Here is a 27500-nt window from a genome sequence, read left to right on the forward strand (position 1 = left end):
TCTGCTTGCTGATCTCTCTCTCTCTCTCTCTCTCTCTCTCTCTCTCTCTCTCTCTCTCTCTCTCTCTCTCTCTCACACTCTCGCTCTTTCTCCCTCTTATTCTCCCCAACTGTCTATACATCTGTCTTGCTGTTTGTCCTCTCTGTACCTCTTTGCCCATCCTTCGCTATTTGTTTATCTATATTTTATCTGCCTGCCCCTTCTGTTTCCTTACCTCCACTTTTGTATATTTATAATATGGTTATCAATCTGTCTGTTTGCCTTTCTCTCTCCTTCTCTCATTTTTGTCTGTGCATCTCTATATTTCCATCCTCTATATTACCCTCCTTTCTCTCTCTCTCTCTCTCTCTCTCTCTCTCTCTCTCTCTCTCTCTCTCAGGGTGGACTATGTTGATGCGCTGGGACGATCAAGGAAGTGTTTAAGAAAAGATTTACCCCGGTTTCAGAAAATGGACCAAGATTTACAGGGCAAGCGGTACATGAGAATATAATGTATATTATATGTAATATAATATGCCTTTTGCAGCATGTATAATTTGTGTGTGTGTGTGTGTGTGTGTGTATAGAGTGGTCGGAGCTGATAGGACATTGTTGTCTGAAGACATGAGGCGAGAGATGCAGAGAGAGCAGTGGGAGCGGGAGGAAGAGGAGCAGATGAAGAGACCCGTAGGGCCCGTTCACTATGAGAACATCCGAGACCAAGGTGAGGGATGAAGCAGGCTGCTGTTCCCTGCCAAGATGATTTTATTCCTCTGACACCACAGCGTTGATCCTGTACATTTTCTCCTTTTTTAGCTGACGACACATCACAATCTTTTTCCTTACATGTGAAGACTCCCTTTGAAATTTTTACTATAGAGACAGTAACGTGTTAAAATCGAGCGCTATCAGATGTGAGAATTAAGCGACATTGAAGTATAAGTATTAATATTTAATAATGTGAATAGTTTACTGTTTACTTAGCAAGAAAAGGGAGGTCATTTATATGCAAACAGTGTTACTATCTGTGTCAGTCTCCCAGTGTCTCATAAATGTGTGTGTGTGTGTTTTAGAGGCCAGAGATCTGGGTGTTGGCTATTTCGCTTTTTCTCAGGATGAAGAGCAGCGCAAAAAGCAACAGGAAACTCTGGATATGCTGAGATCCCAGGTGAGACTCGCTCGATGAACTGCTCGGCTGTGTCTTTACCGAAGACTTTTAATTATCGGAATTTTGCACGTAGAATGAACAGAATTAATGATTTTAGGGGTCCCGGGATTTACGCCCAATGGCGATGGGTTTTTGTGTTGAAGAACTTGTTTAAATCTACAGTACAGTAGATAATGGCTAGTTATGACATTTGGGACTGAGATAAAAGATGAAATCGAGACGAAGGATCAGATATCCCGCTTTAGTTTCTTTGTATTTTCAGATTATTTTCTCAACACTGTAGTTCCCTGTTCTAGTTCACTGTTACCTGTCGTGTGAGCTGGAGTCCCATCCAGGGACACGTGTTCAGGCATAGGCTACTTGTCTGATTAAACAGAGTCTGATCTCTGATGTTTCGGACCTCTCTGTAGACCGCAGATCAGCGCACAAAGCGTGAGAACCTGAAGGAGAAGCGGAAGGCTCTGCTCGAGGCTCGACTGGCTAAAGTGAAAATGAGGAAGATGAAGAAAAGCAAGATGGAGCCCGGAGCGAAGGATGAAGAAGGTACTTGTGTATCATGGCATTTCATTATCGTGAGAAACGCTGCACTAAGAGAGAAATTTGTCGTAGTTTGTGCATGGAACAGTTTTATTAAACAGATATCTGGAATGTTGTTTTCTGATTAATTCGAAGCTCCTGCGCCCGATGGAGCCGTGAAAGAGGAAGAGGACAAACCCGAGCTTGTGATCGGACCTCCAGCTCCTCCCGAAGCCGTAAGCAAAAAGGTGGAGGTTGAAATCCAGGAGAGAAAAGACTCGAGGCCGGGAGTGCCACATGTCAGAGAGTGGGACAGAGGAAAAGGTAACACAAGCACACTCATGTTACTGTGTATAACCTGATATATTCAAGATTATCCTCTCTCTGATTAGAGAAGGGCGACTCATTGATCTTCTCGTTTTTATTTCTCAATTTTTATTTTTTGGCTCAGTGGAAAAAACAGAAGCCGAGAAATCAAACACAAAACAGGCACAAATATTTATCAAACAGTGATGTAATCATCATCTTTGCTTTTTCTATACAGAGTTCACCTGGGGTCAGTGGACGACTCAGCGACGGGAGGAGAGGGATTCGGAGTTTGCGCCGCCCTCTTTATACTACGGGGATGAGAGACGAGCCGGTCACAGCAGGTTTACTCAGGAAGGACGAGGGGGCAAAGGGAAACTTGCCTTCAAATGGTCTGAGGAGCAGAAGGGATCAGATCAGGACGGCACACAAAGACAAACTCAAAACACATACTCGTCTTTTACAGCGTTCCCAAACCAGGCCTCGTTCTCACAGCCTCAGCAAACGACACAAGCACCGTCTGCACAGACAAGCGATCTGGACGCTCTTTTATCCTTTTACAAAAACTCTGTTTAAGCTTTAAAAGCCCTTCTGTTTCCTCCCCCGACTCGTGTCGAGTTTCATTTCTCTGAGTCGCATTTAGTCGCTTCACTAAACACCACCAGACTAATAATTAGGAGAAAGATTGAATAAATATTTCTTTCATTATTTTAATGGATCTCTACAAATTCAGATGTTTTGAGATGTGGACTTCAGATCAGGCTAAAGGTTAAAACATAAATAAGCAGTTTTAATGATGTATTTATGATCATTTTTGAATCCTACATGTCTGCTAATAAAACACTTCTTCAAACCCTTTTGCCTCAGAGTTTTTTTTTACCCCAAGCCATGTTTAGAGTCCGATTCCTCCAGTGGTTTCTCTCACGTCATCTCGAGAGTATTTTCAACACTTCTTTTGCCTCTGGTTTATTCTTTATAGATCTAAATCCATATTTGGATCTCTGTAAAGCTGCTTCATGATTGTCCAGTAAAAAGTGAGGGTCTTTGAACTGAGGCTCCATGTACAAGCTGTGTGTAGTGAGTAAAAGAATAAGGTTAAGAAAACACTGATGAATGAACGATGTTGCTGAGTTAAATCCCTGCTAAAGACTGATGAGGAGCTTCCTCTAGGAAAATGAAAGAACAAATATATGAATCTGACATCAATGAAGTGACGTGACATACGGCTAAGTACGGTGACCCATACTCAGAATTCGTTCTCTGCATTTAACCCATCCAAAATGCACACACACAGTAGTGAACACACACCCAGAGCAGTGGGCAGACATTTGGTGGGTGTTCGGTCGTGGTATTACCGGCCCGAGACTCGAACCCACAAACTTAGGGTTAGGAGCCAAACTCTCTAACCATTAGGCCATGTCTTCCATGATGGTTAGTAATCATAAAGAGGAAGAAAAATAAACCTATTGTCAGCACTGACACACACTGACCTTCATTTAAGAAAAAAATTAACTAACCTTGAGCTTTTACTTTATATATGTGTGTGTGTGTGTGTGTGTGTGTGTGTGTGTGTGTGTGTGTGTGTGTGTGTGTGTGTGAGTGAGAGAGAGATTCAGTAATTTGTCCATAGTTTACAAGGAGCACCTGACATGTAGGAGGTACTCACTAAGTGGTTATGTTTAACGTGTGTGTGTCTGTGTGTCTGTGTGTGGCTTTTGTGTGAGAGAAATATATTTATTATCTCATGCAATGCATTTGTAAAAAGAATAAACACACATCTAGTAATTTCTCTCTCGTTCTCACACACATAAACAGACATAACAATAATTAAACTCCTATTTAAAATCCCTGGGATAAACTGCAGGCTTCGCACAAGCTGATCATGGGACTGCTGCTGTAACCTTTGACTCACAGGATATCCTGCTTTCCAAAAGTTGTACATGCAGGCAGATTTTATGAGTGTGTGTATATGAGTGTGTGAGGTGGAAAGAGTAATCAACAATTTATAGGAGAAGAAGGAATTGTTCGGCTGCCACGTTAAGGACACGTCCTGAGCGTCACGTTCTCTGTGTTTGTGTGAGTTTTGTTTTCTGAGAGAAATTTTGTCTGAAGCTCTTCTAGAGAAATCAAATGGTGAGTAATTATAAGTATGTTCTTACTTGTTCTAACCATATGATCTTTGTGTGAAGTGAGTTCCTACGATTATATGAGAAGGCATTGGACAATTCATTTTTTTTTTTTTTAAATCTGTCTTAAAATCTTAGACAGTGTTTTTCTTTTTAATAACTCCATAATTATTTGCACTTCCCCTCTCAGACATGTGCCAATCTTTTCTACACGAATATTGCTTCCCAGCCTCCAGAAACTGTAGTGTTTCTTTAGATCTGATTTTTTTTTACAAGTTAAGACTTGTCGTTTTTAAGAAACCAACCTTTACTATTGTTTTGTGAGACACTGGAGAGACATTGGACATTTTCTATGAATGGGAGGGGCGTACTCTATTTCTTCTGTCGATCATAGCGTCACTTGTGGACATCTGTGCTCATGTATGCGGGTTACACAGCATGAGCAGCAGTTTGAAATGATGCAAAACACAGAGGAAGCACATGTTGCTCTTCCCCCTCACTGTGTGATCAGGAGAGAGATAATTGGTGAGTAGGGATGGACCAAATTGGTGAGAAAAAACATGAATCCCAATAAACATAGAAATGATAAAAGCAGTGGCTTGTTATCAGTTTCTGAGAGTTTAAGATCTTTAAATGTCTCCAACAATGTTACAAAGCAATCATTTTAAGAGCTGCCTATAAATAGTTTTTCAGAGACAGTATTTTTTAAGAAAAGGTGTAAAAATATATATAAATATACAAACACAACACCATTATGTTTAAAAGGTATCGCTTCTTGTACGTACCATTCGTTTCTGTTTTCGGTCTCAAGGGTGCCAATAATTCTGAAATTAACCACACCGTAAAGCTTGTCACATTTAGGTCCTTTGTGGATTTTCTCTATAAACCTGGAAATATATTTATATACAGTATTTCTGTCTGCATGTTTAAGGAGGGCTCAAATGATCAGTTGGCGCTGAGTGTGAACGCTAACAGCATTAAGATTAGCGACGTTACTCAGGATGGAGACACGCTAACCTTCGCCATCACATCTCAGAAGGTCAGCTAGTCTTTTTTTCTACATACTCATTATAAAAGTTTGTATTTATTATTTGTTTTTTAATTTTCCTTGTGTTCACTGGCCTTTCAGCTGAACAGTGATAATGGGATCTGCGTCTTTAGGACCTATGAAGATTTTGACCGGCTGCAGCAGAGTCTTTTCTCTCAGGAGGACATTGCAGGACTCCATGGAGTGATAGTGCGTGATTTCACTGCATCAACAGTGGTTTGAAAAACACGACAAAGGGTCTTATTTTCCCAGTGGTCCTACATTCCCCATGGCACTATGTTAAACAGGATCCTACATTCCCCATGGCACTATGTTAAACAGGATCCTACGTTCCCCAGGGCACTACGTTCCCCAGGGCGCTACATTCCCCAGGGCGCTACATTCCCCAGGGCGCTACATTCCCCAGGGCGCTACGTTCCCCAGGGCACTACGTTCCCCGGGGCCCTACGTTCCCCGGGGCGCTACGTTGCCCGGGGCGCTACATTGCCCGGGGCGCTACGTTGCCCGGGGCACACTGTTTCCCAGGGTACTATGTTTCTCAGGGTCCTATGTTCTCGAGAACACTATGTTCCCCAGGGTCCTATGTTTTCCAAGGCACAACATTCCCCAGGGCCACTAAGTTTCCCAGGGTCCTATATTCCCCAGGGCACTATGTTCCCTAGTGTGCTATTTTCCCCAGATCATGGGGCCCTAATGTTCCCAAAAGTCAAGGAACTGGGAAACATAAGACCCTTATTATAAATTGTCAGGATAGAATTTTCTTGTGATATCTTCTGACGGCTTTTTATATATCTTTTTGAATATTTTAAGGCATTAAAAACTTCTCCCTACAGTTTCCTCCTCTTCCAGCCAAACCGCTGCCTTCCAGTTCACACACCCAAGCTAAAGCTCTCAAACTCCTGGGTATGTCTCATCCTCTCACATAACCGCTGCAAATAAAATCTAATTAAACCTGAAAAACTGTTGTTAAAGGAAAATCATCAACAGCATGGTGGTGTAATACTCTACACATTTAATAGTGGAAACATTTCTGAGACTCTGTTATAGCAATATATATGGACCTGACTGTAACTCTCTCTCTTTTTTTTTTAACTCTTCATGTCCATAAGCCAAAAAGGAAACTGGGAAACTTGCCGATTAAACAGTGCTGGTACTGAAGCATCTTATGTAAATGTCAAATAAATGTTAAGTACCATGCTAGAGGGCTACATTGGGATTGGGCTCCCATGGGAACCACGGGACCCAACGCAAATCTGGCGGGAGCGGGCGGTTTCACCTTTGCCCCGGGCGGGAGTGGGCGGTCAGAAAATTTAGCGGGAAATCCACGGGACCCGGTGGGATTTGGCGTGTAGCCTAATAATAAGAATGGAGTCAACACATGATGTTGAGAAGATTAGTATTAGCATTAGTATTAATTTATCTTATTTAAATGCAATCATGTTTAATTCTGTTATTCTGGACATTAGCCTGAACTAATAATTAGTCTGATCATTTGTATACAATCAAAATCTTCACAAGCTCTCAAGAAAAAATCCGCGGGAGAGGGCGGGAGTGGGCGGGAGTGGACACAAACATTGCGGGAGTTGGCGGGAGTGGACACAAACATTGCGGGAGTTGGCGGGAGTGGAACACGCAGCTTGCTGGGTCAGAAATTTCCTGGTCATAAATTCAGCGGGAGCGGGCGGGTACGGGTTTATAAAAACAGTCCCGCGCAGGGCTCTATACCATGCTTCAAATTTGTTTATGAGTTGTTGATTATGTAGAGCATCTGTCGCTACATAACAGGTTCTTTTGTTAGTTGTTACTATTTTTTTTTAACAGAATTAAACAAATGTTGTGCTTTTGTTTGGAGTAAAACTACTTAAAGTAGTGAAATTGCAAGCACAGGATGACACATGGAATGACTTTCTATGATAGCTATACTCATGCTAATGAAGCAGGGATTTGGCTAAATGTGTGTTGGGATGATCGATCAAATAGGTGTAAAATCAGTAATTGAAAGTGCAAAATCTTCAGAAGACCGAAGAGTTTGTTTAATTTTCAATTAATTTCCGTGTAAATAAATAAATAAATAAATAAATAAATAAAATCATAAACATGTTCTGACCAATCAGAGTCAAGAATTGAACAGTGCTTTGATTTAAATGTCAGGTTCAAGTGTGTGTGTGTGTGTGTGTGTGTGTGTGTGTGTGTGTGTGTGTGTGTGTGTGTGTGTGTGTGTGTAGGATTCCTGGCTCTGGGCAATAACTGGCAGCTTTACTGTAAGGCTTTAGAGTTTTACCTGCAGCAGGTGGCAGCACACAGCATCCTGGGAAAAAGCACATTGCTGCCCAGCTTCCTCAGCAGCACAGAGGTACAGTGTTTACACCTCAGACCTAATACCAGGATTAAATGCAGATTTTTCTCAGAATTCTTAGTCTAATTATGCCATTTTTCTTATATAATACAAATACACTGTAAAACAATTCAGCCTCATTTACACATAGATCATTTTCATTCTTTCTAAAACAACATTTTAAATGAGTGAACTAGATCTTCCAGTACAATCAATTCAAGTCAAAGTGCACTTATCCACTTAAATAAATACTTATAGCCAAAACCATAACCGTATTAGATTATGTAGTCAAAATAAAAGCAGGAAGGTTCAAAGCACACCGATTATAGGGACTGATTGTAGATTTGGGCCTTTTTCACTGTAAAAAGTGCTCATAGGAAAGCTGACGTTCTCCTTAATTCCTTTTCTCTGAAACTTTAGCTAGCATGATAACAATGAGAGGATATTTAATATCTAGCTGTAGAAATGATTAGAAAAGTGTAGATTACAGGGATGTGTGTTAGCTTTAATTCTCACCGTCACACTGGTTAAAATTTAGAAAGAAAGAAAGAAAGAAAGAAAGCTTTTTTCTTTTGGTATGTGGCCTAAATTATTGGGTAAAAAAAGTTAATAAACTACAGCTATGTAAAGAAAAAAAAATAAAAATCTTGTTTGCATGTTTGAACAAGGAAATTTATTCTGACACACACATACACACACACACACACACACACACACACACACACACACACACACACACACACACACACACACAATTGTATGTTTGTGATGTATGTAATAATACGAATGTTTCTTGTTTCTTTCTTGCTGTATTTGTGTTGGTTTTTGTTTATGCTTCACAGTCACCCGGTAATCAGCGCAGCAAAAAGAGCATCTTAGAGCGCTTTAGTCATGCTGTGGAGGAAATGAGGAAGGAAAGTCACAGGGTGTGTATTAATGCCAAAGAAATATAGAGGTTTAAATTATAGTCTTACAATAATGTGTACTGAGCCATTAATTACTAATTGAAGATATATTATTATCATTTATGTGTGTGTGTGTGTGTGTGTGTGTGTGTGTGTGTGTGTGTGTGTGTGTGTGTGAGAGTCCTCAGGACGTGGACCAATTCTTTCACAACGAGAGAGAAAGCAGCACAAACATGACAGCTCTGTTTAAAGCTACCACAGAGGTTCAGGCTTTTGTTTCCTCGTTCTTCACCGATTTGTATTAATATCGAAGTCCTAAGAGGCCATGAAGCACTTTTGGAAGTCCTAAGAGGCCACGACTTAATTTTCTCATGATCTCGGCATACTAAAATGTTCTATAGGCAGCAAAAGCACAGTAACAGAGCATCACATTCACCTTTACTTTGATCAGGGACTCAGGTGACAACATCCACATAAGTGTGAGGTCTGCATCTTTATCGTGGAATATAATATAGTGACCTTCAAGGTTTGGTCGGTTTCATTGCCAGCCATGTCGAGGGACCGGGACGTCTCCATGGCTTCTCCAGAATGATGTCTGAAAGATGCCATTTAAATGCTTTGCGTCTGACCAGAGCAATGGTCAGAGTACAGAAACATTCCAGAGGATCGAGATTTTTCTCGCGATACATTTACGTCAGGATCACGAGAAAGATAAGTCATGATCACCAGAAAACAGCTTCTTATGTCGAGAAGATTTAGTCATGATCATGAGGAAAGAACTTTTGTTATATCGAGATAACGAGAAAATAAATCGTGTTTACGATGAAACATCTTTTAAGTCTTCTTAATGAGAAAACAACTTTTGTTATGTCGCCATCATGAGAACATTTAGTCGTGATCACTGGACAAAAAGAAAGTAAAGTAAAAAAATACAAAATAATACATGGCCTTTTATGACTTCCGTATTGTTCGTGAGATAATTTATCACATGTTTAACCACATGCTCTGTTTTCAAACAGAAATTCCTCGACATCGTGCTGGCCAATCAGAGTAAGACCTTGACTCCCTTTCACATCCTCTCACTTAATGTAACGCATCAGGATGAAATGATTTAACGTGTGATTACATTTCAGTGGAAGTGTGTATGTGTGTGTGTGTGTGTGTGTGTGTGTGTGTGTGTGTGTGTGTGTGTGTGTGTGTGTGTGTGTGTGTTTTCAGGGCTTTCTTTGGCATGTGGTCATTTCTCCACATCATTACGTCTCTGTCTTACTCAAGACGATCTGTCTGTTGTGGCCTCTAAGTAAGTGTGTGTGTGTGTGTGTGTGTGTGTGTGTGTGTGTGTGTGTGTGTGTGTGTGTGTGTGTGTGTGTGTGTGTGTGTGTGTGTGTGTGTGTGTTTCCACCACATTTTAAAACTTTGTAATTTTATGGTCAGAGATTAATATTAAAAAAATATTCTTCAAGCAAACAAATACTGAGCAGCAAAGTGTTATATAAAAAACAGAACACAACAAGAGTTCTCTTTTTTCCACAGTATTGTGCTGTTAATATTCTTAGAAAACTGATAATTGATTTTAGTTTGTTTTCGTGACTTAAACGATCAGACCCTCTCTCTATTATTTATTTATTTATTTATTTATTTATTACTCAATACATTATTTATCTTTACTGTGTTATTTATTTTATTCTTTTTCACAAACCTCAGGATTTATCTGAAACTGTCAGACATAATGGATGCAGTGAAAGTAAGTTCAGAATAAGAAATAATTTGTGCATGATTGTATTTCAACGTCTGTCTTTATTTGTTTGTTTGCTTGCTTATTTGTTTGTTTTCCATTCCACCTGTTTTCAGAGCAATCTTGACAAAGTGTCTGAGAACGACGTGTGCACCTTGGGGTTGGGTTTGGATTTTGAGTCTCGCTACCAGGAGGCAAAGAGAGTGAGTACTTCAACACAAACACTGTTTAAAGAGTAACACTGTGTGTGTTGTGTGCTTACAGACAAAAATAGACAGGGAAAGTTTGAAGGTCATTTTAGCTGTTTATACTTACATTTGATTTTTTAAAAAAAATTAAAATAAGCAGCTTGTCTGGACAAAAAGAAAGTGTAAAGCATAACTGCGCATTACCTCTGACTGTAACTGGAGACTCCTCCTGTATAGTTCAAATAGAAGTGATTGTCTGTTATACAGTATGTCTGTAGTAAGTTATAGTAGTACTATAGATGGTTAAGCAAATTAAGCTGTTACAATAGAAACCAGGACATTCCTATAAACATGTTCCAATGAATGAAGACTTGTTTGACCAATCAGAATGAAGAATTCAGCCATGTGGTCTTACACCATATCGAGAGGGTTCCATCTGAAATCCTACGTGTGTGTGTGTTTGTGTGTGTGTTTGTGTGTCTCATGTGAGACCCAAGTGGTCATTTTTTTCCCCTCTTGTTACAGGAGATGTTGTTCAGAAGGACCTGTAAACTAGTGGAACTGGAAGCCATTATTAAGAACGCAGAAAAGGCCAAACCCAATAAGAAAATAGTTGTGAGTCTACACGTACATAATCACACACACACACACACACACACACACACACACACACACACACACACACACGCGCGCGTATTAATAATAATCTCTAGAAAATTATACTTACTTAGACATGCAAAACATCTGTCCACATTTCCTTTCGTTAATAATACATGGAATTACATACATACATACAAATTTGGAAAGGGCCACATGTCATCCCAAACACCTAGCAGGCTAGCTATCTGCTCATAAACTCAAATGCTCATGACCGTTTCTTGAATTTTGAATAAACAGCAACCAGTTCTACACGTCACACACGATCTAAGTAGTCAGCGTAACAAAGTTCTACGTTCCCATGCAACATGATACTTTGCTAATTCGCATATTTTACATGATGTGTTAAAATCTGTTGATCTTATTTTGTGGCAGCACCAATGGAATGATCTAAATGTAAATATTATTACACTCTAACATGACATTTTTTGTTTATTTGTTTTGTCCCACCATTTTATTAACTGAGTGAAAATGAGAGTAAAAATGAGCCTGAGGAGAAACAACCTTTTAGCTGCTAAGGGTTAACAAAACATATTTTGTGGAAAATTCGCAGCATTAAATGTAAGAGTAAAAACTGCTGTTGTAAAAGTTGAATAATACATTTTAAGATATGTTGCTGCTGGAAATCAATCACCTTTAGGGTCGTAACAGTGAAAGGGTCTTCATTTTGTCCTTCACTAGTAACATTAGCTACAACTCAAGTAGCTAGCTAGCTTAGCATGCAGATTTTTTGGCTAACATTTAAAGTTTTGTTTGCCCTTTAAATACCAGCCTAATGAGTTCAACGATATCACTAATGTTCTCTGTGTGATCTTGTAGATGGAGAAAATTCAGACCATCACACAGAAAGAGTTTAATCTCATCTCATCAGTGGCCAAGGAAGAGGTGAGGACTTCACATCACACTGAACATCACATCCTTTATCTCTTTATCATATTATCGACAATAACCTTTTTTTTTTTAAAAAAAAAAAATAATAATCTCTTCTCAATCAGAAGTTGAATCAATAATCAGAAAGACAAAGTGAAACTTTGTTGACTTCCGAATATTAGATGTTTTCCTTTAGCACACACATGGCTACGTTTGGACTTAGCACATGCCTCTACATTCATCAGCTGAGACTCGATCACCTCACGGTTTAACGTATCGGGAGAAAAAAAAGCTGACTTTTTAACAAATTCATAAACATGATGTGCTGCATGTACGTGCACTTACTTACCTCCTTTAGTCTGTGCTAATGAGCTAAAGTAGCTAACTCTTGAGATATTAGCTACCGTTATTTTTTAGCATTGTCAGTGAGGTTTAGTGCAGTATGTTACAGTACTCGCTCAATGTTCTCTCAAGTTAATTTATATCTATAAATAAAATACACAAATCTATAAACATTTTTTAATGTGTGTTAAAAACCATGAATTTATATTGTACAGATTGTAATGAGGAAGAAAAGGTCATGCCATTTAGTGGTTGGTTGCAGTATCATTATTAACCCCATTAACTAATCATTATTATTGTAACACTGATATTTATAAAAAAAACAGACCATTGTGAGTAAAAGAGAATGTGAAGCCAAAATGTCTGTGAGGCCCTCTAGTGGCTGTCTGAGGTGTAATTTATAACCCCACCGGTTTCCATATATGGTAAGTGAACAGAAAATGAGCCAAATGTTCGTTATCAAACTAAAGGTTTTCCTCATTTTGGTGTCTAAACCAGATCGTTGTACTGATATTCATAAAACAAAAAGCAAACCAGTGTAACAAAATTATGCAAACATGCTGTAAAATGGTACTGGTACTAGACTACTGCAATTCTCTCTGTCAGATCTATGTGTGAATGCAATACGTCCTTTGCAAATGATCCAAAATGCTAGAAGCTGCTCTCCTCCACTGGCTTCCTGTAGCTGAATGAATCAATTTCAAAACACTGATGCTTGCCTTCAATGCCAAAAATGGACCATCTCCCTCTTACCTCAAAGCTCTTCTCACTCCTCTCACTGCACCTCGCACCCTCAAATGTACAGCACTGTTCCCACCATCTCTCAGGGTAAGAGGTAGATGAACATCAAGTCTCTTCTCTGTTGTGGCACCGAGGTGGTGGAATGAACTTAATGTCCAAACAGCCGAATCACTGGCTATCTTTAAACGTCGGGTGAAGACCTTCATTTTCCTGAAACACATGATCTACCACCTTTTCCTTGTTTGTTCTATGTGTGTATTTTTAAAAATAAGGTTATTGGTATCCTACATCTGTAACCTAGTGAAGCAGTGTTAATGGTTTCATTGATAGAGACTTAAAAGTTATTTATTTTATGTCTTTATGGATAAGTGCATCTGCAAAATGCTGTAAATATAAGTGTGTGTGTGTGTGTGTGTGTGCTATTCACTGAAAAGATTCTTTAATCTCGTTTTCTTTCAGATCGAGTGGTACCATAAAGCACGTGTGATCGTGTTACGAGACTTTCTGACCCGTTGGTGTGAGAAGCAGCTGCACACAGCCAGGGAATCTGCCGCTCTCTTCTCTCAGCACCTGGAGGCTTGTCGACAATTTCCTGTCTAATACAACATCCCTTTAAACCAATTACTGCTCACTGTTAAACCTATACCCATCTGATTTTCTCCCAGAATTGTCCTGGATTGTTATTTCTCTGGAATGTAAATGATCGACACTTTAAAAGAAACGAGTGATTTCATGTGTGTTACACTTTACGATACAGAAAATAAAAAAAAGAACACAAATGATAGATATCATTAGGTTGGAATCTCTAAAATATTTCACCGCTTAACAACCCAGCTGATGAATTCTTAAATCTGATTGGTCAGAAGGTGTTGATTGATTTTCTAAAAGTGAAGCTCTGATTGATTACGGTTAAGGGAACGTTAACACGATGTTGTTTCTGTATAATGTGGGAACTCGTACAGATTAAAAACATGTGTATTCGTTGTCATGGTGACGTTTTCTGTGAAAGGAGTCTCCAGTATCAGGGGTGAGGCTGTATAGTTTTTTCGTGAACCGTTTCTCATGTGGATTTCACGCAGCGATCGTTATACTGAAGTCTGAATCTGAGTGCGATTGTTCAGGTCTGGTCTGTTTTCAGACCCGCTTCATTCTATCAATCTATGTTCATCTTATAAGATCACAAACATGTACAGAGAACACAAACATATCAGTTTGGTGCTGTTGTGCGCAGTAAGGCGTCTCATCTCACCTTGTCCTCTGTGTCCCACGACGTTTCCCTGCCACGAATACATGTGTTGTGGAAACTAATGATGTTGTAATGGTGTGTGTAAAACACACAGAATTCTCATTCACAGTAATCACTGAAACCCAACTCACACCATAAGGGTGTCTGCCAAATGCTGTAAATGAAAATGTAAATGATTCTGATTCTTCATTGCCATAGTAACAGCTCAATCACAAAGGATTTGGACTGAAGACTATATATGGTGAAGGTTTTAGCAAGGTGTTTATACGGAAGGAGTCTCCAGTGTCAGTGCTTTGAAACGGTCCAAGGTGAAAACAAGATTTGTTTCTTTTTTTTTAAGTCTTGCTGTGGCGTAAGAGGAATAAAACATTTCAGGCTGTGCTTTAGTGTTGTAACAGTAACTCTGCTTCATCACACCACACCGATGTTGATTATTTTCCCATAAAATAATGAGACTAAAAATAATTTTCAGGTAAGGAAAATGTATTCTTATATCGTTCTACGTAGAATCCTTAAGGGGAACCTTGGAACCTGAGAATCGTTAGATCGTTTACTTAATAATACCTAATAGAAACAAACAAACAAAAAAAAAAAAAACGGTCCAAAATGAGGACAAAAACAAAACGAGTTGAACCAAGCATAAATTTATTGCAGACAGTATATATGACCAGACAATCTGAGCCTTTCTACAGTACACACACACACACACACACACACACACACACACACACACACACACACACACACACACACACACACACACACACAAAAACTCTTACTCCTGGCTCTGCTTTGGCAGTTAAAGTCCTGGACACTATGGTGAACTTTGTTGCTATAGGGGACTAATACACACCGAGGTGCTGCTGGTTTAAATAAATACATGGAAACAGATTAACATATAGATATTAAACATTATGTTCAGACAGATCTGATGTCTTGAAATGTTAATTTGAGTTAAATATTGAAAATACAGTATTGTTTTATTTTTGTTAAATATATTAAATGTTATAATACATTGAGAAAACAAAACGGTTAAGTCGGGTCGTTATGGACCGAAGCATCAACACACTTACTGATCAGAACAGCACGACGACACACAAATCAAATGTAACCCAATTAATTTGAAATATTTTTTTTTCTTCTTCATGGAATTCCAGAAATTGTTCCAAAACATTGTTTAGGATTTTTTTTTAGTGAACAGACAAACAGGAAATTGCTGAAAGATGATTAACGATGAGTGTAATAAGTCTCCAGCACGTGACGTTGATATTTGTAGCGAGGTTTGTACGGCTAACGTGACATTCAAGCTTTTTTTTTTTTTTTAGCACTGATTAAACATTAATAATGTACTAAAGTTTTAAAATCAACAATTCCAGAAGAACATATTTTTCAATCTGTGTGTGTGTGTGTGAGTGTGTGTGTGTGTGTGTGTGTGGTGTCTAATGTTATGTATAGTGTTATGGACTGGTCAAAAGTTCATTCATTCTGATTGGTCAGATGTTGGTTACTATAGTAACAGCTTATTCACAGGGGCTCAAACCGCAGATGTATTAATCCACATAATTATTACAAGACTAAGAATAAACAGAGAGCTGTTGATGGTGAAAAGGGGGTGTTTAATGTTTCTGGAAGTCTCCATTGTCGGCATTTTGTACCAGAACAGAGACGTTTTTTCAGAACAGAGAAGTTTGTGGTTTCTCAGATGGATGAAAAGAATTCGTCAGGGAACGACTGTTTATAGCTGCTATAACATAAGCGATAACAAGAAGTGTGTGATAACAGGTGTGTGTTCACCTGGAAGCTAAAGGACGGCGTAGTTGCTTCACTCTAATAGAACAATTCTTACGTAACATATTCACCAGTTCCTTATACGACTTCCCACGTTGTGCCTTGTAATTCCGACATATAATTCCGACAGGACTTGAAGGCAGCGTTCTTAACATTTGTCCTGAACTGGCTTGACATTCACGTAAAAGAATGAAATGAAAGCTCACTCTGGCAGGAGCGCCTGCTTCTCTTTTACTATAAACACAATACACTCAGTATGGAAGCTCCGCCCACTCGTTATCACAACATACACACCGACGTTTTACTAAAATAAATCATAAAAGTAAGAATAATAAGTTAAGTTATGCTCTCTGGCTTAAAAATAGAACCTCATATTCTGTGTATATCTACATAAAGTGCAACTACAAATCAAGAGCTGTTTTTATTTTGAGGTGAAAATTTTTCATCAGACCTGAAAATTCTTTTTAAAAAAAAAAAAAAAAAATATTACAAGTAAATAGCAGAGATGGGAAAGGCCACGCCCTTAACGGAGGAGGGAGTTAAACAGGTTTGAGATGTGACCCTGTCACCTGATCTGATCTGATGTGAAGCTTAAGGATGAAAGTGTGCTTTGATAATCGAATGGCTTCATCTGCATCACTGTATGCGGAGGAAACGAAAAAAAATTTTTTTTTTTGAAAAAATCCTGTGCACAATCAATGAAGGAGACTCCAGCATTTATTTTCATACATTTCTATTGCATTTCATTTCCATTTACTTCCATGTAAATGAATTTTATTGTTTCCTCTGTAAAATGAAACAAGTTTAAAATTCTTAGAGCCGAATTCACTTACATTGGAAGTCACTGGCATCGGACTGGACATTCGTTTAAAACCTGCTGGAGTATTCCTTTAAATGGCTTTTAAAAATCAACAGCTGTGGTTTTAACCAAACGCCTGAACTTTAAACCCTGAGGAGTATTAAAGAGCCTCTAAAGTCTGTTTAAAACTCCACCCTGAAAGATGATTCAAAATTTTTATATTTTTATTTGAAACACTTTCCTACATTAACCACAATTCCTGGTGATTGTGGAGCAGCAGGATTTGCTCATCACCGATGCAGCGGGGCTTTATCCGTAGTCCGTCCAGCTGTCTCATGTCCTCCTCTGTAAACTCCAGCTCGGACAGATCAGCTTTTAAAGCTTCGACTTTTACGCCACAGCCGCAGAGGTTAGAGATGAGGAGGTGAGTCAGCTGGATGTTACGTCATAAAGACATCAGAAAATATTAAGCGGATAACGCAGGAAATTCAGCACCAGAATCAACAACACAAACATTTCATAATAATACGTTTAAAACGTTTAATTTGACCCAGGGTGGAGTTTTCCTTTGATGAGAAAAAGCTAATGTTGTCATTTAACCTCGACACGATGACGAAAACCTTAACAACCGACAACGACACCCTGACTGACGGATACATACATTTATATAACAACTAAACCTCAACGTTTTAATTAACGCTTACCGTTATTTCAAGTACATGAAAGTTTTCTTTTCTGCCCAAGCTTGGTAAAGAACGAAAAAAGAAGGGTTTTCTTCCACTTCATAGCTGCTTTTTGTATATATTTCATTTTTATTACTTTTTATTTTTATTATATATTTTTTACATGATTGATTATCATCTGTTATTGTCCTTTATTGCTTATTTTTCACTGCTGTCTAACAGAAAGCATCCATTTAAAACAGAGGGTTTTTATTATCACGTTAATGTTAGAATTAAAGGAATAGTCCAGTGTTTTACAACCTAATGTTTTTCTAAACGTTTCGTCACTGCAATCTTGATAAAAAAAATTCTTGTTGAAAATCCCAGGTAGAATATGGGAAGATTTGGTGGCTTTGTTGGAGGTCAACATCTGCCCCTTGGAGGTGGCGATATTAAATGGTTACGTTAAACAATGCAAGAATAACAAGAGCGGAAGAGAAACGCTGCGACTCAATCCATTCTCACGAGATTGTAAAATCTTTCCAGAAGGTTCGCTCATTAAAAATCTCCCACAATGCACCACAAAACCCAGGAAGCATCACTGCTCGCTATGTTCCCTGAAATAATAACGTCATATTTTCTGAAGCCTCGCAGCCTGAAAAAAATCAGGAAATGATGCTTGTTAAGGAAAGAGAGGGATTTCTCTATAATTTCATTGCTGAACAAACTACAAGAACAAAACTACACAAGAACTAGACTGGTCTCAGCAAACACACAGGGTTCACACAGGTAAGAAACGACAGCTAGACAACAAAATGGGTCAAAAACACAAATCGACTTTAAACAGGTAACCGATCGACTGGGAAACAGACGCACAATAAAACGACGGAAATGAAACACGACCAAAAAAGTGTTACTCAGAATGTGGAGCGTTGCCCTCTGGTGGTCTGGCAAGAAAATGTTCCAGATTTCCATTTCGATCTCAAATGTTGACTTAATGGTTTTTCTCTTTATTTGATATTCTATATAAAGCTGGATGTAGACTTACGACTTTCGTGTTTAACGATTTTAAAAGAACCCATTATTGAGCCTGCGATCTTCCAGGAAGCACCATTGAAAATAAAATTAATAAATAATGTGAGAGATAACAAACCTTTCTGTTGGTGATAAATGGTAGTTGTGAGGTTTTACAACAATGTGAGTATGTAGTTATTTCAATCTTTGAAACTGAGTCATCTGAGTCCCAGCATGGAGTGAGCCACGGTTCTGAGCAGTACATGATGTACTGATTCACCACCTAGGGAGCTAGAGAGCTGATTAAGATGCAGCCAAGGAGAAATTTGGGAAGAAACACCAACATGGTATGACAGAAAGAGTCAAATTCTATCTTTCATTCATTCATATCATATCTCAGTCAGGTTTGCAATAGATCTGGAGTCATATCCAGGAACAAAAACACAGACAAGCTAATTTTTCAGAAATATCCACATACATCTGAGCAGACCCTGAAAAACACTGGAATATCCCTTTAACTGCTTGTAATTCAGACTCTAAAACCTGCTTGCACAATTTGTGTCACTATCTTATTAAAAAAACAAATAAACTTCACTTACTCAACTTCTTCAAAATTTCACTCTTACTACTGAGGTTATTAATAATTTCAATGACGCACCACAGCGCACATGTTGAGCAGGAATGGGAGACATTTAATATCTTGACACCTAAAAGTAAAATCCACGCTTTGTGTGCGGTGACTGTGACGTTCTAGACAGCGTTAAAGTGCTAAAATGAAACAGGGGTAGAGAATCATACTCCTCTATGTACACACTAAACACACAGACATCGTATACACACTCATACCTCATGGGTATAAGGAGGGTTAATGGTATGTAGTGTGTATCTTGTTTGGGATTCGGGGGGGGGGGGGGATATAGAGAGATAGAAAGAACGATGTTAATGAACTGCTTGATGAATTCGCAGGTCCTGTGTGGCTCTTCACCGGTCATCCTGAGGACAGAAAAATCACACACACAAAAGAAAAAGAGAGTCATCAAAGAAGAAAAATCGTTTGGCTAATCACATGCAGCTTGATGCTAGCACCTGAGTTTGCTAGCAAGATACAGTATCAAAAATAACAAAACTATTAAGTTTACCCTTAAGTTTAGTCACCCAAAGCACTTTTTTATTCGAAGAGATCTTTTTTGGTTAAATTCTCCCTGATTGTTGTTTGGAGATCATCTGCTGTTGTGCTAACATTAGCATAATTTTACTAAATTTATAAAAAATTTGCATATTTACAGTAACTGTATTGTACTGAAGCTGCTTTCATCCTCAGAGGGTTTTTTTATGTCACAATATGATAATAATGTTAGAATTTTCAAACAGAGCTAGCTAGCTTCCCAACTTATGTCAAAGTATGTTTTTTTTCTGATTACCTTTTTGAGCCCTGCTGCACGCTGTGTGTCTTTTTGGTTAGAGCTAAGTGACTTCCAGACTGTAGTTTTAGACATTTCATCTGAGATGTTGATGTCAGAGGGGTCAGTCCTGTGTAATGAGAGGAGGAGTTCAAGTTTAGAGAGAGTACTTACTAAAGTGTAGTTAATATGCGAGAAACAACCGGTGTTACCTTGGGTCTGGTGTTTTAGGAGACTGTATCAGCTTGCTGCTCTCCATCGGGATCCTCACCGTGTTTTTCTCGTCTCCTCTGTCTGAGTCATCAACCAGCATCTCCTGTGACTCCTGCTACACACACACACATGCACACACACTTCAAATCTCCATATCGATAGCGGAAGAGTTTGGATATTGCTTTGCCGGATGCTTGAGGTCATTATCTGTGATACCTCCTCTGCCTTTTTAGACGCATCATCAAGTTTCTTCTTTTTGCTCTCAGGCATAAGGTCATCGAGGTAACTCAGCTCCCGTTTGCTGAAGCAGAAATCCAGCAGTTTACGGATGAAGACCAGCGCCAGCACCTTATATATATAACATAATAAAAACATAATCAGAGCTCAGACAACTTCTCATAACTGACCAAACTCACTCATATACAGCGACTATAATCATCCTTATAGTGGAAAATTTTAGAAAAAGAAACTTTCATGACACGTGCTAGTTATTTTCTGGCCTAATAATTCAAATATTAAAAGTATAAGCATTGGATTTAATGTACATCTTTTTTACGAATCAATAATTTAAAATAATAAAGTAAAATGTAAGGATAACTAAAAACAAAAGGTATTTTATTTAATCATAGAATTTGGCCATTACTTTTGAAAAATCAATTTAAAATGATTTTTATTTTCAATTCAAAATTGGTTTGCGTGGCAAAGGTTTTTATGGCACTAGTCATATTTCGATGAGATTCATCTTCTTCTTTCCATATTATTAAAATACTTATGTAGTACAATAACCATACAACACATTAAATTAAGTCATCTGAATGACTGAACATGTGATCTGCCTTATTGTCACCGCTTACTAAATGGGCTAAATGACCTCCACGGTTTGTTTAAAATGACATCACATTGTTCTCTAAAATCCCAGCACACACACACACACACACACATGCATGTCGTTTTGGACCGTACCATCATGGGGAAGACGATGGCGGCGGGGGACGTCTTGATGACCCACAACAGTACAAGACAGGTGAGCTGGGTGATGGTGAACAAGTGAACTTTCCTTAGAGGAACATGCCGAAGATAGATGAAGTCTGGCTGATGCTTTGCTGGCATGCCGAACAACTTCAGACGGTCGAAGAACTGAAACAGAGAGAGAAGAAAGATAGAGAAAGAGAACTGGGCCAGAAAATATGTTACGGCTGTTGGTAAGATAAATTAATCTATAAGTAATGAGGAGATTTATTGTAACTACCAAAGTAGTAGAGTGTGTGTTAAAAGGAACATTTGTACCTGAATGCCTTTGAGAGATGAAGCTCCCATGTAAAGGAACACTCCATACAGCACTGGCATTGGGATAAACTGAAGAAAAAAAGGAGACTCACTACCGAAGATGGAACCATATGCAAAGTTTAGTAAATTGTTGTTATCCACTTATCCAAGAAATTGTAAAATTGATCACATCTTTAGAGCAGAGATCTCTTTAGCAATGTTTTTTGCTTGTTGGTAACATTTAACCATTTGTTGCTAGACAGGATTTAGTTTGGAAATATTTTGCCCAAAATTTGTTAGGAATCTACATCTCTTTAGGCTTTTCGTATAATAACAGTACTCAAGTGAAGTATGGATCTGATTCTGTGTTGACTTTGAATGCTGACTGGCAAAAATACATCTTTATATCTACCCTGTTCAGCAGGTTCATGAGTTTGTTGAGGCACATCTTGGAGCCACCATATTCAGGACCCTTGAAAGAGTAGTTATTAACAGTACAACTAAAACTAAATAGCAGCCAATAGGCATCTTTTACCACCTTCTTTGGACTATATAAATTAACAGTTATGCCATTTGGATTCCACCTTTAATTTCTAAAACCCCATGTAGGTTTTAGTCCTTGCAGATCCCAAAAGAAAGAGCTGCTTTCCCTTCAAGATTAATTTCCAAAAAGTCGAAGAGATCTTCAACCATGGTAAGAACCATCTAAATACGTAATTCAAAGGAATTCTGAAGGAACCTAAAACATTGCTTTCATTTACTTTAGCAAAGAGAGAATCTAACATTATAAGCAAGTATAACATCAGTGTAGACACCATTGTGACTGCCAATACACACAAATTCCCTCAAATATGCAGAAACACACGTATAAAGCCAGTTTAAAGACATAAAAAATGTAAGCCTGAATATTTTTGTACATATAAGTAAAGTGTAACCTCCATCGGCATCTATTGTATTCACACAATTTCTACACGACTTATTGTCTCTTTATGTATTGATTGTGCTATGCTGTAATTATTGCTTGAACAAACTTGTCTGTCATCATACCCATTGTTGTAGTCATACTGATGTAAATTTAGTTATTAATTTTCCTGCTAAAACTTAAGCTAGTAGATTGTACATGTATAACATATGCTCATGATGTACCTGTAAAGCACCGGTCATAAACACAGAGCAGCCCATGAGCAGGAAAATGAGCAGGCCGGTTAGTCTCTGCTCTCTGATACCCAGGAATCTTGGCTGCTCTCCTGGGGCAGAGCTTTCTGACTCCAGTTTTAGACTGTTCACGTGGGAAATTGAAAGTACTGTCGCTGCTACGAACCATGGCAAGCCCATCACTGAACACACAGCCAGCATTATCCCCACCATCAACAGGTCCAAGTGGTAGCCACAGCCCTTCTACAGAGTTGGAGGGACACATACATACTGTTTAAATAAATCAAACACTGGGCTGCTGCTATATCTTCGAATAAAAATACTAGTGCCCTATAAAAGGATGAAGAGTTAGTGTGTGTATGCTTTTCCTAACTTCAGAGGTATGTACATTGTATAAATGACCACACATAACCTCAGAAATGATCTCACCTTGAGTTTGTGTTCTTTGCGGTTAATGATGACAGCTGTGATTTGTTGGTCCATGAATATGAGGATTGTGCAAAGCATGGATGGTATTGCCGCTGCCAGAACCGTCCACCAAGGGTTCGGACCTATCGGGTTAATCAGCCAGCCACGGTCATCTCGTGTAGGCTAACACAGAATAACACGCTTAGTAAAACTGTAGCACACATAGCAATAACATACCTCCTATGGGGCTGTTAGATGAAAGTGACCTCTAAAATACCCTTCCAATAAAGAACATATCATGCACTGCCCTACAGCCTGCCCTTTTAGTGGGAATAAATGAAGAATACATCATACACTACCCTATAGGATGCCCTTCCAGTGGACAATACACAATGCACTGCCCAACCGGATGGACTTTCAATGGACAATACACAGGATGCCCTTCCATGGCAAAAAAACTGTTTTTTGTCCTAAAAGATGTCATTCTATTGGACAATGTACAAAGCACTGCCTTTCAAGATGGCCTTTCAATGGACAATGCATGTTGCACTGCCCTATATGATGCCATTCCAAAGGACAATGCACTGGCCTATAGGATGTCCTGCCAATGGAAAATACACAATGCTCTGGGTAATAGGATTCGCTTGCACTGGAGAATATGTGGTTCAGTGTCCTATGGACTTCCCCTAAGTGTTAGAAAAAATGATGAAATGGGTGCCAATCCAGTAGAGGAAATAAGATGCACTGCCACATAAACGTCCCTACATGTATAAAAATGATGAGATGAAATGTCCTCTTGACACCCATGTGAGAAAATGTGTCCTCTACAGTGCCTCTGTATTCTAAGAACTTCATAGTAATCATTCCAGTCATATTTTAGAACATTAATAGAAACTGACCTAGATGATCTGCTAGTCCCTGTTGGAGCAAATACTGTTTTTTTTTTTTTTTTTGAAATTTTACCTTAAATTTGCTTGGCACTTGTAGTTTTTGTGATGGCACTCCAATTGCATAGTCAATCAGCACCATGAGAAAGATTGTCAGGAAGACGGCAAAATCACTGATCATAGATCGCACCTTTAAGAAGAAAAGCACAGAATAGAAATGATTCAGAATCCGTGTGGGTGTGTGCATTTTATTAAAGTGCAAACAAGAGCATGTTTTACCCGTGTTGGAAAATATCTGCTGGTCTTGAACTGCTTGAGGAAAGCAGACAGGAAGAAGGTGGAGAAAAACAAGATGGCCGACCAGAAGAGCACGTCGGGAGTGTAGGGGCCATGATGACCACAAGCTGTCCCCACAAACTGGCCTTGCAGATTTAAACACTCCTACACACACACACAAACACACGCAGGCACACACACACACCACACACTTTAGCATGTATACTACAGTGGTTCGATGTGATGCTGAAGAACATACACAAAACAAGTCAGTTCCTCTTATCACTTGGGTTACAGCAGCTTTAAACAGTTGTTCCTTCACCAGCCACACTTTATTCCTTTCTTTTAAAGTTACTAAGAAAAAAAAATAGTAACTTGAATTACAAATAAATAAATTCCTCTGTCCCAAAGCAGCACTAATGTTCTAACACTAGTTGAATTAACTAGTTGTTAAATCAACACATTCTGACCAATTAGAACCCAGAATTCAGCAGCACTGTGGTATAAATAAATATCAGTGGTAATGAATTTGCATGGTAAAGTTTATGTAGATGAATCCAACATGATATGAAATAAATCTTATTCAAAGCAAATGGGTTTTTTTTTCTGCTTTCCATATTTCCTTCACATCCTTTTCTATCTGAATGTATTAACTGTTCACACTCGATCCTTCTAGCCTAAACTCTTAACCCAATTTGCATGCAATTAATCTCTTTTTTTCCTGAAAACAAAACAACCTACAGTATGTACTGTATGTATTTGGGGGAATTGAACAGACTGAATTTATTCTAAAATACTGCAGGTTGGTTAAAACAAAAAAACATTTAGCAGGTAATTACATGCAGCTTGTTTGCTACTTGGGGAAAAAAAAACTTTTTAGTATTTTAGTTCTTTTAAAACACAACAGACAAAAAAATAAAAAAATATTAAATAGTTATGACCTTGCATTCTCCGTATTTTTAAAAAACGGTAAATTAGCCAACTGCATATGACATGGAAGGAACATTTATTTGTGCGCATGCCGACATCTTGTATGTTGTGTGTACGATTTTGTGTGTGTTTGATGGATCTTTACCTTCACAGTGAGGTTGCTCCACGGCACTTCGGACGCCGTGATGTTCGTCTCACTCCACATCGTCAGAGTTTTATTACTGGGGTTGTCAGGCATTGCACATTTACAGCTGAAGATACACAACACATGACAAATAAAACAGCAGACTAGATACGTTTATCACAATCATCTATTCGTGCTCTGTGAATGTCAGGAGAACTGAAGTCATATTACGTTTATAATTTGAGGAACAGAAGCACTTACTGTAGGTTTATCAGTAAATACTGTGGGACTATTGAAAGAAAAATAATATTTTGCCAGAGGGGTTGTGGCTCATTTACTTCGAAATGTAAATTTCTATATAAAATTAATGACATTAGTTAAGGTGAAATATTTGTATGTCAAATTATTTACATTAGTTACTAATGTAAATATATATTATATGAAATTATTCATTCATTCATTCATTCATTCATTCATTCATTCATTCATTCATTTTCTATGGCTTATCCGAACTACTCGTCATCAGGCATCGAGGCAGGATACACCCTGAAAGGAGTGCCAACCCATCGCAGGGTACACACACACTCACACACTACGGACAATTTTCCAGAGATGCCAATCAACCTACCATGCATGTCTTTGGACCGGGGAGGAAACCGGAGTACCCCGAGGAAACCCCAGAGGCATTAGTTCAGTGAAATTAGTTAAAGAAAAAGAAATCTTGTCAAATTTGCTTATGTGTGAATTAGCAAGTCTGTTCCCAAATTCCTAGTTAGCATCTGGGAAAGTTGTGATGCAGGGATCCAGTAATGTGTGCTTGTGCGCGCACGTGTGTGTGTGTGTGTGTGTGTGTGTGTGTGTGTGTGTGTGTGTGTGTGTGTGTGTGTGTGTGTGTGTGTGCACTCACTATGCCAGTGTGAGTTTATCCAGGTCACTGTGTGAGTTGACAGGGTAAAGTTCTCCCAGATGTATGAGTTTCTCTAAGGCCTCGTAGATGAAGATGAGGCAGATGAGTGCAGCGAAGGCTTCCTCTGTGAAGCGAGTGATGTAGCAGACCAGTGAGCTAGCATCGGTCGCAACCAGGATAAAACACAGGAAGGCCGTCCACAGGCCGATACAGGTGCGTAGAGACAGGTACGACAGTTCATAATCTCTACAGAGTCAGCAAGAAAGAAGGAGGGATTCATAAGCAAAGTAACTAGAGATTTTGATGAATACTAATTAGCAACTAGAGATGCTAATAAATATATCAATCTATCTATCTATCCATCTGAACAGCAACCCATCCATCTTCTAACTTATCTATCCAATCAGCCAGCCAGTCAGCTATTCCATCATCCATCCACCCATCCATCCATCCATCCATCCATCCATCCATCCATCCATCCATCCATCCATCCATTCATCAGTCCATCCATACAACAATCTAATTTAATCAAAACCTTCACAATTATTTTATTGTTCACTATTCTTTCAAATGGAGACAAATTCAATCTGCTCCACAATTATTGGCACCATCAGGAAAGTTAGGTACAGGTAAAGATTGTGAAAGAAGATTATTAAAACTGTGTAAAACTGTGTGAGAAATCAAGAGGAATCAGATCTTAACCTGACAAACATTAAAAGACAAAAAATACAAAAAACAAAAAAACAAACAAAAAAAACTTGCACTGACTTGCAGAACTTGAAAAGTATTTTCTCGAACACCAGAACAGGTCCAGTACTGCCGAGAATAGTGAGTGGCTGACCGGCGAACAGAGAGTACGCCATGCCTGTCATCGAGGCTCCTAACAAAGACTCAATAGCACTCTATGGGAAAAATACAGAAAGAGAGAGATTCTCAGTAACATACATCAATCTGACAGTGGTACAGTTGCTACAATTCAACGACGGTTGTCAAGACTAAAGTGTGTGTCTGTATATATGTGTGTGTTCTTACAATGCGTCCCTCTGTCGCTTCCCCCAGCAACCCGCCGAAGGTAATTACAGGAGACATGCAGGCACAGTAGAGGAAGAGGAACGACGCCACACATTGCAGACTCAACCCATCTCTAAAATCGCTCACGTAAAAGGGAGCCTTTCGTTTCACATCCAGAATCAAACCACCAAACAACCTGCAGAGACAAACAAACACCTACAGTATAGTGGATTCGTTATGGCTTTTAAGACTGCATTTATGCCTGGGTTCTTGTCATTCTAAACTCCGCTTGTAAGGGAAGGTGTTAACAAGGTTTGTTACCCAGGGTTACTCTGAAAAAGGATCGGCACGGATTTTACACTTTTAACTCGTGTACAGTGAGAAACGATGCTCTGTTAGAATGTTACAGCTTGTCGCCTAGCAACAGAAACCGAATCAGAACCTGAACAGAGCTCTGTGTCTCATATCAGATCTGTCTCAGATGAAATCCAGGACGTA

The 27500-nt window shown here is 38.8% G+C and overlaps 3 protein-coding genes across 7 annotated transcripts in view; 2 read left to right on the forward strand and 1 right to left on the reverse strand.

Moving 5' to 3' along the window:
- The window catches only part of ccdc174 (coiled-coil domain containing 174), a 4742-nt gene extending 1918 nt beyond the window's left edge, over positions 1–2824 (forward strand). Inside the window, exons 6-11 of the mRNA XM_027143367.2 lie at positions 380–475; positions 567–703; positions 1053–1147; positions 1558–1690; positions 1820–1987; positions 2208–2824. Coding sequence (XP_026999168.2) covers positions 380–475; positions 567–703; positions 1053–1147; positions 1558–1690; positions 1820–1987; positions 2208–2545 — 967 coding nt within the window. The 3' untranslated portion in view covers positions 2546–2824. The remainder of the gene's footprint in view (positions 1–379; positions 476–566; positions 704–1052; positions 1148–1557; positions 1691–1819; positions 1988–2207) is intronic.
- An 812-nt stretch (positions 2825–3636) lies between these two features.
- Positions 3637–13899, forward strand: si:dkey-28n18.9. 2 transcript variants are annotated; one of them, XM_027143375.2, is made up of 14 exons: positions 3637–4102; positions 5027–5134; positions 5225–5332; positions 5977–6046; positions 7369–7496; positions 8321–8404; positions 8563–8646; positions 9403–9433; positions 9602–9683; positions 10088–10127; positions 10235–10321; positions 10832–10921; positions 11783–11848; positions 13376–13899. In XM_027143375.2, exons 1-14 carry the CDS (start codon positions 4100–4102, stop codon positions 13514–13516), a joined length of 1122 nt encoding a protein of 373 aa, XP_026999176.2. In that variant the 5' UTR covers positions 3637–4099; the 3' UTR covers positions 13517–13899. The 2 variants fall into 2 exon arrangements, with proteins under 2 accessions (XP_026999176.2, XP_026999177.2); XM_027143376.2 differs by having other exon boundaries at positions 3639–4102; positions 8572–8646.
- Positions 13900–14790: 891 nt separating this feature from the next.
- The window catches only part of slc4a8 (solute carrier family 4 member 8), a 34056-nt gene continuing 21346 nt past the window's right edge, over positions 14791–27500 (reverse strand). For 2 of the 4 annotated variants that reach the window (XM_047813307.1, XM_047813309.1), the window contains exons 12-25: positions 27024–27198; positions 26760–26893; positions 25992–26237; positions 25106–25211; positions 24034–24195; positions 23831–23944; positions 22889–23050; positions 22451–22702; positions 21326–21394; positions 21002–21175; positions 20255–20386; positions 20038–20153; positions 19847–19955; positions 14791–19418 (exon numbers count right to left, since the gene is read on the reverse strand). In XM_047813307.1, coding sequence (XP_047669263.1) covers positions 19407–19418; positions 19847–19955; positions 20038–20153; positions 20255–20386; positions 21002–21175; positions 21326–21394; positions 22451–22702; positions 22889–23050; positions 23831–23944; positions 24034–24195; positions 25106–25211; positions 25992–26237; positions 26760–26893; positions 27024–27198 — 1963 coding nt within the window. In that variant the 3' untranslated portion in view covers positions 14791–19406. The remainder of the gene's footprint in view (positions 19419–19846; positions 19956–20037; positions 20154–20254; positions 20387–21001; positions 21176–21325; positions 21395–22450; positions 22703–22888; positions 23051–23830; positions 23945–24033; positions 24196–25105; positions 25212–25991; positions 26238–26759; positions 26894–27023; positions 27199–27500) is intronic. The other 2 variants (XM_047813308.1, XM_047813310.1) reach the window with 2 other exon arrangements.

Source organism: Tachysurus fulvidraco, chromosome 5 (assembly GCF_022655615.1).
Source record: "Tachysurus fulvidraco isolate hzauxx_2018 chromosome 5, HZAU_PFXX_2.0, whole genome shotgun sequence".
NCBI classification, from domain to species: Eukaryota; Metazoa; Chordata; class Actinopteri; order Siluriformes; family Bagridae; genus Tachysurus; species Tachysurus fulvidraco.

Coding starts and splice junctions, on each gene's coding strand:
- si:dkey-28n18.9 (XM_027143375.2), top strand. Junction 5,333..5,976: donor CAGGACTCCATGGAGTGATA/GTGCGTGATTTC, acceptor TTCTCCCTACAG/TTTCCTCCTCTTCCAGCCAA. Junction 10,322..10,831: donor GCTACCAGGAGGCAAAGAGA/GTGAGTACTTCA, acceptor CTCTTGTTACAG/GAGATGTTGTTCAGAAGGAC.